Source organism: Carex rostrata, chromosome 21 (genome assembly GCF_964058835.1).
Source record: "Carex rostrata chromosome 21, lpCarRost1.2, whole genome shotgun sequence".
NCBI lineage: Eukaryota > Viridiplantae > Streptophyta > Magnoliopsida > Poales > Cyperaceae > Carex > Carex rostrata.
This window is the reverse complement of record NC_135938.1, coordinates 5,353,457-5,367,106: the sequence shown is the minus strand read 5'-3', so window position 1 is coordinate 5,367,106 and position 13,650 is coordinate 5,353,457. Positions and strand designations below refer to the sequence as shown.

Below are 13,650 nucleotides of genomic sequence, written 5' to 3'. Positions count from 1 at the left end.
ATAAATACCCTCAAATATATACTATGACCGTAAAAAAGGTTAGGTTTTCAATGATATAAGATATTGATAAATAACAACAACGATTTCTATTAAAAAAACTAAAGAATATTAATTGAATGATAATAATACAACCTATTTTTATGAAATATTATTCGGTTCTCATATTCTTAATGTGTTCAATTTACTTTTATGCAAATTAACTTCTAAAATTAATACTAAAATCTAAATTTAAGAAGCATGTTACGTTATGATCAAATTATAAAATTTCAAGTTTTATAATTTTACAATTGGATATTTAATTTCATTGTTTAACCTTTAACTTGTACACATTTACAATTGAAATATTAAATAGATATAATTTCTTCAGATTTATAACCAAGCAAACATAAGTGTTTTTTTTATTTATGGAAATAGAATATATCCAACTCAACCGGTTCCGTAAAAAAAGCTCAATTATAAAAATAATAATAATAATAATAATAATAATAATAATAATAATAATAATAATAATAATAATAATAATAATAATAATAATAATAATAAGCCCATATGAGAACTTTTGAACTATAAAAATGATATTAGATTCAACATTTTGATTTATGAAAAATTGTACTGATTAAATGAAAGAAAATTCAATTATGAAAATTTAAAGTTTTAATTTTACAAATTTGAATCATTCAATCATTTAATTTCAATTATGAATATATTATGAGAGGACTCAAATGCCCCATTGCTTCATACTCCAATCGTACCCCAAGGGTATTTGTCTTAAGTTGTTAAACATAAAAAGTTTTTTTAAAATGGTTCAACAGAAAATGTAACTTTTTTTGTAGTCATTGTGCATATTCAAGGGGTGTAAAAATATATTTCCGGAGAATGTAATTGAGCCCACGTGAACATTTTGTTAATAAATTTGAAGCAGTGTTATTTTGTTTGATGTTTTTAAAAAGGTGAATGTTTAATAAAATTTCACCCTACGGACAGAGACACTGAAAATAACAGAAGCGCACTAATAAATTAGATTACCTTCCATCAGAGCACACATCTTGACACCAATCCGAGAGTCCTAATTTTAGAGGAAATTCGGAGCGAAAAAAAAAAAAACGGTGCTCGTCATGTAGAAGGTTATATTAAGTAAAAATATATTTGTCATGTAACTAGTAACTTTGAAAATTAATCAGTTTTTCATTAAGCAATTTGAAAATTAACCATGCTGTAATTTTAACTGATGGCCTCATTTTTAAATTCGCAGAAAAATTTATAGACGATCTATTCAAATGATAAAAAACACATCTATAATTCACTTTTAATTTTGAATTTTTTTATCCTTGCAAATTCCACTTTTGAATACTACGTGACACATTAACTAACGACTAAATTTTTTTGGGAAATGCAGCAGCAATCGTACCACCAAAAAGCCAACCAATTTTTATCTTGGAAAAAGATTCTTGACAAATACTTGAATCATCAAATGAAAGCATCACTTCAAATTCAAAAGGTCCAAATAGGTGCTTTTAAATTGCTCTCAAATTTTAAAAGCTGCAACTAAGAATACCAAAAATCCTTTGTTGCGAATATGAGCAGCTTCATACAAAGAATTTAGACAGGAAAGAACTATAGAACTGTATACACACATGAATCATTCCCCTCGACACCTTTACGGTTTACACACACAGCCAAGTACTCAACTAAGAATCAGGCTCAGGATCTGTAACAAATTTGAGCGAAATGCTGTTGACACAGTGGCGCTCGTTAGTTGGAGTTGGAAACCCCTCTCCTTTAAACACGTGGCCTAGATGTCCCCCACAAGCTGCACAGGTGATTTCTATTCTCATCCCATCAGGATCAGGCTGAAATTTTTAGAACATTACCAGCGTAAATATAAAGAAATTTAAGATTTTAACAAGATATAAAGGCAAGAACCTCCATTGTTGATTCATCTTTAAAATTGTAATTTTGCATATATTCCTACAAATGTCAGTCATCACAAACATCTAAGGACACCAGTTATTTTTTATTTATTTATTTATTATTTTTTTGTATTGTTTGAGATAAAACCAGTCACATTAAGCTCAGAGGAATTAATGAACATGTTAATACACTAACACTACATCATACTTCAAAAGTTTGTAAGAATTTAAAGAAACATTTTGAAAATCCAAATATGTTAAAATGAAGCCTTTTCGTGCTCTTGGTAGGAGCTTTACGATCCAGAATTTCCAGTCTCAGTGCCATTATGTTAACTACTGATTTTAAAAGTAAGAACATGCAAATTTTGATCATACAAAAAAAGAACAGAGAGATGTACGGTGCTCCTAATTGCACCAGGAAGTCCCTCGAAGAAGGCCGGCCAGCCACATCCAGAGTTAAACTTTGTAGTGGATTTGTACAGTGGGGTTCCACACCCTGCACACTCATATATGCCTTTGTCAAAGTGCTTATCATACTCCCCTGTTCCAGGATACCTGAAAAAAAAAAGAAGAAGATGAAAATAGGTCCGAAAGATTTACATCAAGGGTCACAGATTGCTTGATGGATAGAAAAAGCTGAGACCACCAGAAAAGGAACTAGAAAATTGAGATTGAATGCCTCCAAATCTAGTGTAATGTAATTTTATTTTGTACCAAAGGCTTTTATATGTGGTTGTGGGGTGTGTGGGTGTGTGTGTGTGTGTGTGTGGGGGGGGGGGGGGGGGGGGGGGGGGGGGGGGGGAATCATTCCTGTGTTCATGTAATCTGAGAAATATACTTATTCAGCACGCATGCTTGAAATATTTCAGTAGAACATTTTACAGATTTTATCTAGAAAATATTCTGACAAAAATTGTCTTTTTGAAGTAAACAGGTATCACATCAGACCCCTACAATTAGTATTGAGCTAGATAATTGTACAGTATGGATGTATTCATTACAAGTCTTAAGGAATTATCATGTCACATCTTTTTGTTCATTCTGCATTGAGAATTCAAATACTGCAACAGCACTACCAGCACAGACCAGTATTCGACCTCAATCAGACAAACCTACACCAATAGATAAAAGAAAAAAGCTGACATGGTATCTTACTCAGTTCCCTTCATTCGAAGGATGCGAAACTGCTCAGGGGAAAGAATAGCTCTCCACTCCTCCTCCGACTTCTTCACGGGGCCCGATGACGCCATGGCCACAGTCACTCTCCTGCTCGGCTGGTTCAAAACCGGACCAAATTGAACCGTCCGTCGAAAACCCGACCTCGCCGGTGGTCTACAAAAGGGACGGTAGACCGAGTGCTGGAACGATTTAATCGGTACACCGGTACGAGGAACGGCGCTGGGGTATAGAGTTCTCAGCAGGTGGTGAGCTCCCATTTTTTGGGACAAATAAGAGAGAGAGAGGGGTTGCGGCACGCAGCAGCATCACAGTCCACAGGCTGGAGAGTTCTATCATTTCTACGACATTCCAGAATCCAGATGCATGCCATTTATTCTGGCAAGGATGTCTTTGGGATTCGTGCAAGATTAAAATAAATGCTTCGGATCTTATTCTATCAGGTCAGTTACCTGACTGGATCGGCCCATGAGCCTTTGCTGGAGAAAGGAAGGCCTGGATGGATTGGGTTGTGTTAAGATTTAAGAAGCAGATGTAAACATTATTTTCAAGCAATCTGAGACGAAATGCTGACAGCTGTTCTATGAAATCTGGACTGGCGTTGATTTAAATTTTGTTAAATCTGAAATTCTGAACAAACAGTTTTTCCTATCATTGTCAATGACCGGTTAATGTTTTAAATCCCCGTATCAATAATCCGTGCTAAAAATGTATATGCAAAAATAAAATAAAATATTATAAATGTTTTAAAAATTTATCATAAATATTAGTTTTTAAACAAAGTGCAGAAAACTGGTAATCATCCGAGATAAAGATTACAAACATCTGATTTTTTTGCTATTCTTTTAGACAATTAGAAAAGAGTGAGTCTATGGTACTATGCATATCACATGTTGCTACCGTGCTACGGCTCTATATTCGAGTTTTCAAATCCTAACGGTCAATCCGAACCGTTCATCTTGTTCTCCATATTAATATGTGTTTGGAAACCAAATTTTACATTTTTTTTAAATTTTTTACTATTTTTTTAGATATTTAGAAAATCACTTGATCTGAAAATTCTGGACCATCCAAAAACAGTGATTTTCAATAAATCTAAAAAAATAGTAAAAAAATTTCAAAAAATGTAAAATTTAGTCTCCAAACACATATTAATATGGAGAACAAGATGAATGGTTCGGATCGACCGTTAGGATTTGAAAACTCGAATATAGAGCCATAGCACGGTAACAAATCGTAATATGCATAGTACCATAGACTCACTCATTAGAAAATCACTAAATCTAAAAATTCTAGACCATTTGAAAGTCGTGATTTTCTACCCAAAGCTGTGATAAAATCACTAGATCTATGAAAAATCACTAAATCTAAAAATCACTAGATCTAAAAACGAACATGCTGTGTTGAAATCAATAATAATATGACCAGGGGCGGAACCAGGGCCTGGGCCAGCCTAGGCCCTGGCCCCCCCCCCCCCCTGGCCCAGAAAATATACATAAATTTTTTTTTGCTTATGGGCCCTTGGCACCCCCTAAATTATTTATGGGCCCTTGGCACCCTCAGCCCGTTGCGCTGGAGATAAAAAATTTCGCTGCTGCATCTTTGCAGTTCGCATCTTGCCATCTTGGCTAATTAAAAAATACTTGACTAAAAAAGTATTTTCCTTTTGTTGAGCCGCTGGGACAAAGGAGTAAAAAAAAAGGCTTCATTTCATTTGGTTGTTTCCACTGGGGTCAGACAGCAAAACAAAAAAAAAAAACCCTCATTCGCTATTTGCCTATTAGGCTTCTTCATTTGGTTGAGCCGGTGGGAGCCTACAATCAAGCTGAAAGTTCGCTTCTTCACTTGAGAAAGAAGCGCCTCATTCCTTTGACTCAACACACGAAGTCGCGAACCAGTAGGCAGCACCGCAGCAGCCCCTTCTCCTCTTCTTTCGTTTTTTTTTTTTTGGTAAGATCTCAATTTCTAGTTGTAATTAATCAATTGAATTAATGTTTGCATAATTCATGTAGAATTGAAATGGTTTGATGAATTATTGCTTGAATTCTTGAATTTCACTCCTTACTCATTTTCTCAATTTCATTCAACTATCTCAAATAATTAGTAATTAGTGGTACGTTTTCTAATTGAAAATTTAAAATCATTATGATTGTGAGATATGAATTCATTATAAGATTGTTTCTTTAATTTTTTCTATGTAGGTTGTTTTGATGTTTTGTTTTGACTTCAAGACATGCAGAACGATTTATCAAATAGGTGCTTTGTTACTTAATCTAATATTTATTTTTGTTAAATATTTTATTTTAAAAGTAAAAAATTATGTCAATCGATAATTGTTGAATTTTTTTTATCATTTAATCGTGTAACATGAAACTAAAATTGATATTCTGAGAGTGAGAGAAACTAGTTAGGCCCCCTAGTTTTCATTCCTGGTTCCGCCACTGAATATGACTAATTTCCTTCGTCTAAAAGTGAGAGTAAGAACAAGATAGAAAGCGTTTCTACTCCGATTTTTTTCATTTATAGCATTTTAAAAGGTAGCACGCCTATGTGAAAGCATCGTAACCTAGCAGAAACACAGTCTGGGTGCGTTTCACTCTAATTTTTTTAGATCGTACATTAATTTGTACAACTAATTAATTATTTTAATCTATATAAATTAATTTTCAGACAAAGATTTAACGAAACAATACAAATGAAAATTCAAACTGTTTGAAAGAAGTTTGATAGGAAATTTTAATTTTTAATTATTTTATTATGATTCCATTTCAAAAAACATGCCGGGCAAAGCCCAAAATTAACGTTTTCGGATCCATAAAGGAACGTCTGAATCTTACAAAATTTAGTTGAAATTTCTTATATTCAGCAATTTGTTTTTATTGCATATGCATATACATATTATTAATCACTAGTACGTAATTTTTTGAATTGCAACAAGAAATAGGACGTAGTTTCTTGAAATTAAAAATTACAAGTAAAAGAAATTCTGAAATGCATTCTGGGGTTCATTCCCCCCTGCGCAAAATGCATCTCTCATCGATGTGTTTTTGCTAGGGGGGTGCTGTGATATCAGAAACAGATCTAAGACTAGTCAAAAGTGATTAAGCCTCTTTTATGATTTTAAAATTTTAATTATATATATTGAAATTTAATTTAATTTTTGTTTGTTTAACGATTTTATATAAATCAGCTCCCTTGTAAAACAATAAATGTGTACTGGTAGTCTAATGGTAAGAGCTCTAGTTGGTGTGTATGAAGTCTTGAGTTTAATTTATAGTAGCCGCATTTTTATTGTATTTTCACATATGATGTATTTTATAATTTAGTCCTATTGTCTTTTCACATATTATGTATTTTAATAATGTAGTTCATTATTCAAATTTTTTAGTTCCATCCTGTGTGATATTTTTCGAATTTATTATTTCAAAATATTATAAATAAAAAAGAACGGCTCTTCTACAGTTTTACCCGAACAATAGCTGTAGAATTATTTCAGGGATATTTTGATGATTAGAAGAAAATTCTCAGCTGTATTTAGCATGCGACCACGACAGCGCAAGAATATCAAAGCGGTTATCGGACCGATTTTAGTCCAACGCCGCGTTCTGCTCCCTTCTAAATCTAATTAAATTTTCATAATTGAAAATTTTGCATTTCGTCGTTTCAATTTTTCACAAATAAAAAAAAGTCGAATCTAATATCATTTTTATAGTTCGGAATTTCTCATATGGACTTTTATTATTTTAATAATTCAATTTTTTTCACAAACTAGTTGATTTAGGTATGAGATATAGTTTGCCGATTTTTTTATTTATTTCCAAAAAATAAATCAAATTACAAAAAATAACCACTTCGGCGTTGAATTTCGAAAACTACCCAATCCGGTTACCCAGTAACCGGATTTTTTTTTCCGGTTACCCAATTCCCGGATTAGTGAAATGGGTCCGGTTATTGGTTAACCGGAAATGAGCAAAATTTTTGGTATGGTATATGTCCGGTTAATGGTGCACCGGTTTTGTTTTTTTTTTTTTCGAAAACAGAAATTTTTATTTTTTGTATTAAAATATTAGAAATGTTGAATATATTTCTTTGAAATTAGATGGAATACAATATAATTTGATTTATTAGAAAGACTGCAACAAATAACCCGGATCAATATTTTTCAGGTTGGATTTTTCGCGACTGTAAGAAAAATTAATATATTTCTTTATGTGTTATTGGAAAAAAAAAATGCTTAGATTCCGAGTTATTGATCCCGGTTCAAAAATCACTTCTAGGTAATCCAGAAAATATTATGATCTTTCTAGTACATTTAATTTATTAAAAGTTATATCTATTTTGAGAATTATTTTTGAATAACAATCATTAAATAAATTAAAGTTTTTGTTTTTTTTCAAAATAGATACAATTTTTAATAAATTAAATGTACTAGAAAGATCATAATATTTTTTGAATTACCTAGAAGTGACTTTTGAATCGGGATCAATAACTCATAATCTAAGCATTTTTATTTTTTTCCAATAACACATAAAGAAATATATTAAATTTTTTTACAACCGCGAAAAATCCGACCTGAAAAATATTGATCCGGATTATTTGTTGCAGTCTTTCTAATAAATCAAATTATACTGTATTCCATCTATTTTCAAAGAAATATATTCAACATTTCTAATATTTTAATACAAAAAAAAATTTATGTTTTTAAAAAAAAACACAAAACACAAAACCGGTGCACCATTAACCGGACATATACCATACCAAAAATTTTGCTCATTTCCGGTTAACCAATAACCGGACCCATTTCATTAATCCGGGAATTGAGTAACCGGAAAAAAAAATGTAAATTAATTTATTTTTTGGATATAAATAAAAAAAATCGGAGATATTTCCATGAAAAGCACATACGCTTGCTCGGTTATAAATATCTGGAAATTACATCTACTTTAAAATTTCAACTGTAAATATGTAGAAGCTAAAAATGAAATAGTGAAATTGAAAGATCCAATTGTAAAATTATAAAAACTTGAAATTTGGTCATATGATCATATCATAACGTGCTTTTTAATTTCGGATTTAGTAATAAACATAGCAGTTAATTTCCATAAAAATAAATTGAAAAAAGTCAAATTATGAATATGAGAACTAAATAAATATTTATTAGAAAAAGGCACTATTATTATACAATTAATCTTTTTTAATCTTTTTTCATCATAGAAATCGTTGTTGTTATTTATTTATATTTTATTTTTATATATTGAAAATGTAACAATTTTTTATAGTGGCCCTATATGTTTGCGGATATTTGGAAAATGAGTTAAATTGTATATTTAAATATTTTTAAGAAAAAAAGAGGAAAGAGAATAAAGGATATTTAAGGAAATGAAAAGGAAACAGAAATAGAATTGTTTCCAAATTGGGAGCTGAGCATATTTGATAGAGTGGAAAAAAAAAGTGCCGTGTCGGCATCTCGTGCTGTGTCGTATCGTGTTGTGATCAAGTTAATTTTTCACGTGTTGTATTGTGCTGTGACTATAGTGACAAGGTACCCGAATTATACTCGAATTATACCCGTTTAATTCTTTTTTGGGTGATGCCGAACTGAACACCGAATTATTCGGTTGACTGAACTTTGACCGAATTAAACCCGAATAATTCCCGAATTTTACGAACTTTTCCCAAATTTTACGAATTATTCACGAATTTTTCCTGAATTTTTCCAAGAACAATTATTTTTTTGGTTTTTTATTTTTTTGCTCCCTTGCAGGACTGAGATTTTTGATCCGGATAATTCCGAATCATTCCCGAATTATACCCGAATTATACCCGAATCACGAATTTTTGATCTCGCCGAACCGAACCCGAATAATTCATTTGTCACTATGGCTGTGACTAAAATATCAAGGGTTGTTCACGACACATGAATGGTCACACCATGCTCAAACGTGCCTCGTATCTGTAATTTGCTTTATGATCCGTGCGTACGGATATTAAAGCGCTCATCAAACCGACTTTGAGTCCGATACCATCTGACGCACCCCGCTCCCTTCTAAAAAAATTGGAGACGACGCTCTCTGCTCCCTTCTAAATTCGGAGAGGATATATTTTGGAAACCCGTCTTCTAGCCTATCTCCGCTCTCGATCTCTCTGTTCTCTCTCTCCGTAAGTCTCTCTCCGTCTCTTTGCTTGATAAAACCTCACAAGAAATCCTTTGTGTTGCTTTGCCTCTCTCTGATTGCAATATCGAGAAAGAAAAAAAAAAGTTAGGGTTCTAGTAATTCTATAAATTAGTGCCTTTCTTTCATAATTTTCACGAATCAGTTGCTTTTTCTGTCAATTTTAAAGTTAGGGTTTTAGTAATTCAATAAATTGGTGTCTTTCTTTCATAATCTGCACGAATCAGTTGATATATCTGTCAATTTTAAAGTTAGGGGTTTATTAATATATCTCTTTTTTCAAAAAGATAAAAAATGTTTTTGAAATTTTGGTTTTAGGACTGTAAAAAAGCTTCACCAATTCGAGATAACTCTTGTCAATAGTTACTTGCCAGTATACATTTGACGCCAAATTTTACCAACAAAGACTTATAAACACTGCTTGTATGTTTATGATTAGAACCTGAAAGTTGCGGTTCGAATAGTTAGATTACCAATTCATCTGTATCCAAAAACTGATACGAAGTAAAGAAAAGTTAGGGTTTACTAATTTAAATTGGTGTCTTTCTTTTAAAATTTGCAAGAATCAGTTGGTTTTCTGTCAATTTTAAAGTTAGGGAATTATTAATTTATCCCTCTTTTCAAAAGGATAAAGAAAGTTTTTGAAATTTTGCTTTTAGAATCGTAAAAAAGCTTCACTAATTTGAGAAACTCTTTGGCTATAGTTACTAGTCTGTATACATTCGACACTAAATTTCACCATTAAAAAGTCATAAATACTGCTTGTATGTTTAGGATTAGAAATTGTAAATTGTGGTTGCATCAGTTAGACAAACTGTGTTGCGACTGTATCCCAATATGACAATTCATATGTATCCAAAAACTGATACAAAGTGCTATCCTATATTTTACTCTACTCTCTCTTTCAATTCAAGTATTCTTTCTCCTAAAAGCAAATTGCACCAGTTGGTTCGGAAAATCTCAAAAAAAGAAAAAAAAAGATTGATAGATTCTCCAAACCATGGTAGCAACAACAGACTATAGCTTGATATGTTACAAGGTCCTAATTTCTATAAGTGAGGTACTTCCCAAATAAACAATAGGATAGTGCATTTGTGATTTAAAGATACCGGAAAGTTGGATACAAAGGTTTGTAATACTAACTAGACTTGTTAATATTTTTCTGGTATCAGATTTTTCATGTTATTTGACTTATTTCTGAAACAAGTATCAACTCTCTATACTTATTTTCCAGTGAAAAGAAAAGGAAATCAAAGCGCATAATGGGGAAGAGGAAGTCCAGAGCAAAGCCAGCAGCAAAGAAGCGCATGGACAAGCTGGACACTACATTCTGTTGCCCCTTTTGCAACCATGGAAGTGGTGTCGAATGCAAGATGTAAGCTACTTTTCATCTCGTACTATAATATTATCCATAGCAACTGATGTATGTCTCAAATCAAAAGACATGCATAGCCCTGCAAAGTACTATGGTCCTATATATTATCATTAAAACACGATGAAAATATCACATGTGCCCCCTTGTAATCTATTCAAACATGCCTACAGTTTTCGGGTCTGTATTTCGTTGGTGTTAATATGTAGGAGCAAATGCTGCAGGTAGAGTTTCACATTTAGGGTTTACGTGTTCTCTAGGTGTGCATCATATTTCACTACATTTTTTCAGGCTTACACATTTCCTACTTTTGTATGTACCGATGGATTTTTCACCCCAAATTGACGTATAATCTTTTGAAAAATTAAAGGATTGGGAGGTGCAGTTTATGTTACAGTATGCTAAACTGATGGTTGAGATGTCTGTTGAAGCAAATGCTGATGTGGCTTTTTTAATTGCTTGCTTAGTATGTCTAATTATTTCTTCTATTCACTATTCATTGTTCTCCTCATTTTCATCTTCAGAGATTTGAAAAATAATATTGGCGAGGCGAATTGTAATATATGCCAGGAAAACTTCAGCACTACCGTCAATGGTATGTACTAGTTTCTCTATGGTTTTAGCAAGTGAAATCATAAGTTGTATTTATTTGTTACGTAGTAGGTTCCAATAAGTGTGATTAGTTTCATGCGATTTACGGTACAAATAACACAATAGGATAGGATTCCATACCTTAACTATGTGAATCGGCCATCTGAATTGTAGGAGAAGTGATTTATGCCACATAGGTCAACTAATTTGGTGCCTTTTTTTGTTATATATATATATATTTTTTTTTTTGTACTTATTCATTTCTATTTCTGACTATTTTTTTTTTGTTACCATCATGCAGCGCTTACCGAACCAATTGACATGTAAGTTGATGTCCATTTCAACTTCTGAGACTATTTCTTTTTGTTATTTAGGTATAAGTGGTTTTTGTTATTTAGGTATAAGTGGTAGCTTAAATTCTACCAGACTTGGTGCATATTCTTGGCTATTTTAAAAATAAATTCACTAATGTATTTTTCAAAGTATCTTAAATTTTGTTCTTAACGTATTGAAATAATGCAAATTATTTTAGAACAGATGCTGAAAATTGTGGTAGATTAAAGAGTCACTGAAGATCTGGGAATAACATGATCTTGTTTTCTGAAAAATTTGGACCTTTTTGACCTTTTTTTTAATCCTTAATAACAGATATAGTGAATGGATAGATGAGTGTGAGAAAGTGAACCATCTCGAGGAAGAGGAGGAATGAAATGAAGATGTAATAGTTTCGTCTTTATATGTATATATTAATGGAGACGGTTTAATTTAGCTTTAGTAGGAACTTGTGTTTTGTTGAATGTTTAAATGTGCTCTGGCTAGATATGGTAATGGGAGTTGTCTACTATTAGTAACAGATTTGTGCTCTCTGTTCATTTGATATACTTGTTTTAGCTATGTTGTGTTCATGAATAGCTGTTTTATAAGTTTTATAGTTTTATTAATATATTTTTTAGATTAGTAGAAAATCATTTGATCTAAAGATCTTAAACTATTCACAAGTAATTTCCTACATATATAAAAAATAATATAAAAAGAGGAGGGTCCAAAAAAGTTCATTGTGTTTTTATTTTTAAAATATTAATAGCTTGAAATTTAATACATAAAGATCAAAATAAATGTGGTCTATGTTATTTTTTCTATATACTTTTACAAAATTATTACATTTCAATTTTGTTTTTATATGAATCAATAAGTTGAAAAATTAGCATTTAAAAATTATCCATATTAGTATATTTTTTTTATTGTCTTGATGACGATCAAAATAAGGTTTAAATATCATAAATTTTTATACATAGATAAAATGATGTAGATCATATTCAACGATTTTATTTTGACTTTTGACTTTTAAATTTTGAATTATACAAATTTTTGAATTAAATTTTGAATTATAAAAATTTTAGAAATGAAGATATGATAGAGGCACGAAAAATAGAGACATTTGATCTCATATAAATATTACAAAAAAAATTAAAATTTAGTCTCCAAATATATTTTTGTAAGAAAATTATGTTGAAATTGTTGAATTTTGAAAACAAAAATATTAAATCATATTATGTATGCATTATGCACAATATCATAACCTTTATGATCAAAATAATCAATGGTTATCATTTTATAAACTTCATCATGCTATGCCAGAGGACATGCAATAGAAAACCCACTCTTTTTCCGAGTCCACATCGTCTGCATTAACTCAAAAGAGCATCTTTTGAGTTAATGTATCTAACCCGTCTGATTGTAAACAGAGTCCATCCGACTTTCACCTATAATATATAAGGTTTTTAATATTAGTGTGGATTTAATTCGCATGAATCTTAAAACTGATCTGATAGCTCATATACATTGATTCAAAATATTCCCTTTTCGAGTTAATGCATGCGAATTCCTCTTTTCCCTCAGTAAACACATGACGTGACCGGTGACCCGATTAACAGCTGTAGAATTATTTCGCTGATATTTGATGAGTAGAAGGAATTTATCTGCTGTATGTTAGTGTGCGTCTGTGCGACCACGATTTAACAGCTCCCCTCTATCTTTAATAGGACGGATAATATAATCCCTACTCTGTATCCTGCACACTATTATTTTTATATTTCTAATTTTTACATCTGCATCTTTTAAGAAGTAATCAGTTCTTAGCGTGTAAAATTTCATGTTTAGATACACATCAAACCAGTAGGCACCACATTTTGCTTTAATCTAATTACATGCAATATGGTTTCCCTCCACTTCTCAAATATTTTAATCGACACGGAAGCAATCTCAATTTACAATCAATAAATTTTTAAAGATATTACAAAGGGGAAATTTAAAGAAATGGATTAGCTTTCCTTCTCTTAAATAAATTAAATATTTTGTAGAATAAGAAAGTAGACTCTCAAATGTGGGAAGTAATTTGAAAGTAATTTTACACTAATTTTTCCATGAG

General features: G+C 31.4%; 2 protein-coding genes across 2 annotated transcripts; one reads left to right on the top strand and one right to left on the bottom strand.

Moving 5' to 3' along the window:
- Positions 1–1,546: 1,546 nt before the first annotated feature.
- LOC144573029 (peptide methionine sulfoxide reductase B5-like) lies at positions 1,547–3,466 on the bottom strand. The gene is made up of 3 exons (XM_078322707.1): positions 3,066–3,466; positions 2,309–2,465; positions 1,547–1,850 (listed from the first exon to the last, which is right to left on the bottom strand). Exons 1-3 carry the CDS (start codon positions 3,344–3,346, stop codon positions 1,689–1,691), a joined length of 600 nt encoding a protein of 199 aa, XP_078178833.1. The 5' UTR covers positions 3,347–3,466; the 3' UTR covers positions 1,547–1,688.
- A 5,648-nt stretch (positions 3,467–9,114) lies between these two features.
- On the top strand, positions 9,115–12,115 carry LOC144573390 (transcription elongation factor 1 homolog). The gene is made up of 5 exons (XM_078323172.1): positions 9,115–9,245; positions 10,494–10,634; positions 11,156–11,226; positions 11,524–11,545; positions 11,871–12,115. Exons 2-5 carry the CDS (start codon positions 10,522–10,524, stop codon positions 11,929–11,931), a joined length of 267 nt encoding a protein of 88 aa, XP_078179298.1. The 5' UTR covers positions 9,115–9,245; positions 10,494–10,521; the 3' UTR covers positions 11,932–12,115.
- Positions 12,116–13,650: the final 1,535 nt, after the last annotated feature.

Coding starts and splice junctions, on each gene's coding strand:
- LOC144573390 (XM_078323172.1), top strand. CDS start 10,522: ATGGGGAAGAGGAAGTCCAGAGCAAAGCCAGCAGCAAAGAAGCGCATG. Junction 10,635..11,155: donor AGTGGTGTCGAATGCAAGAT/GTAAGCTACTTT, acceptor TTTCATCTTCAG/AGATTTGAAAAATAATATTG. Junction 11,546..11,870: donor CTTACCGAACCAATTGACAT/GTAAGTTGATGT, acceptor CCTTAATAACAG/ATATAGTGAATGGATAGATG.
- LOC144573029 (XM_078322707.1), bottom strand. CDS start 3,346: ATGGGAGCTCACCACCTGCTGAGAACTCTATACCCCAGCGCCGTTCCT. Junction 2,466..3,065: donor CTTCGAATGAAGGGAACTGA/GTAAGATACCAT, acceptor TTTTTTTTTCAG/GTATCCTGGAACAGGGGAGT. Junction 1,851..2,308: donor CTGGTGCAATTAGGAGCACC/GTACATCTCTCT, acceptor TAAAAATTTCAG/CCTGATCCTGATGGGATGAG.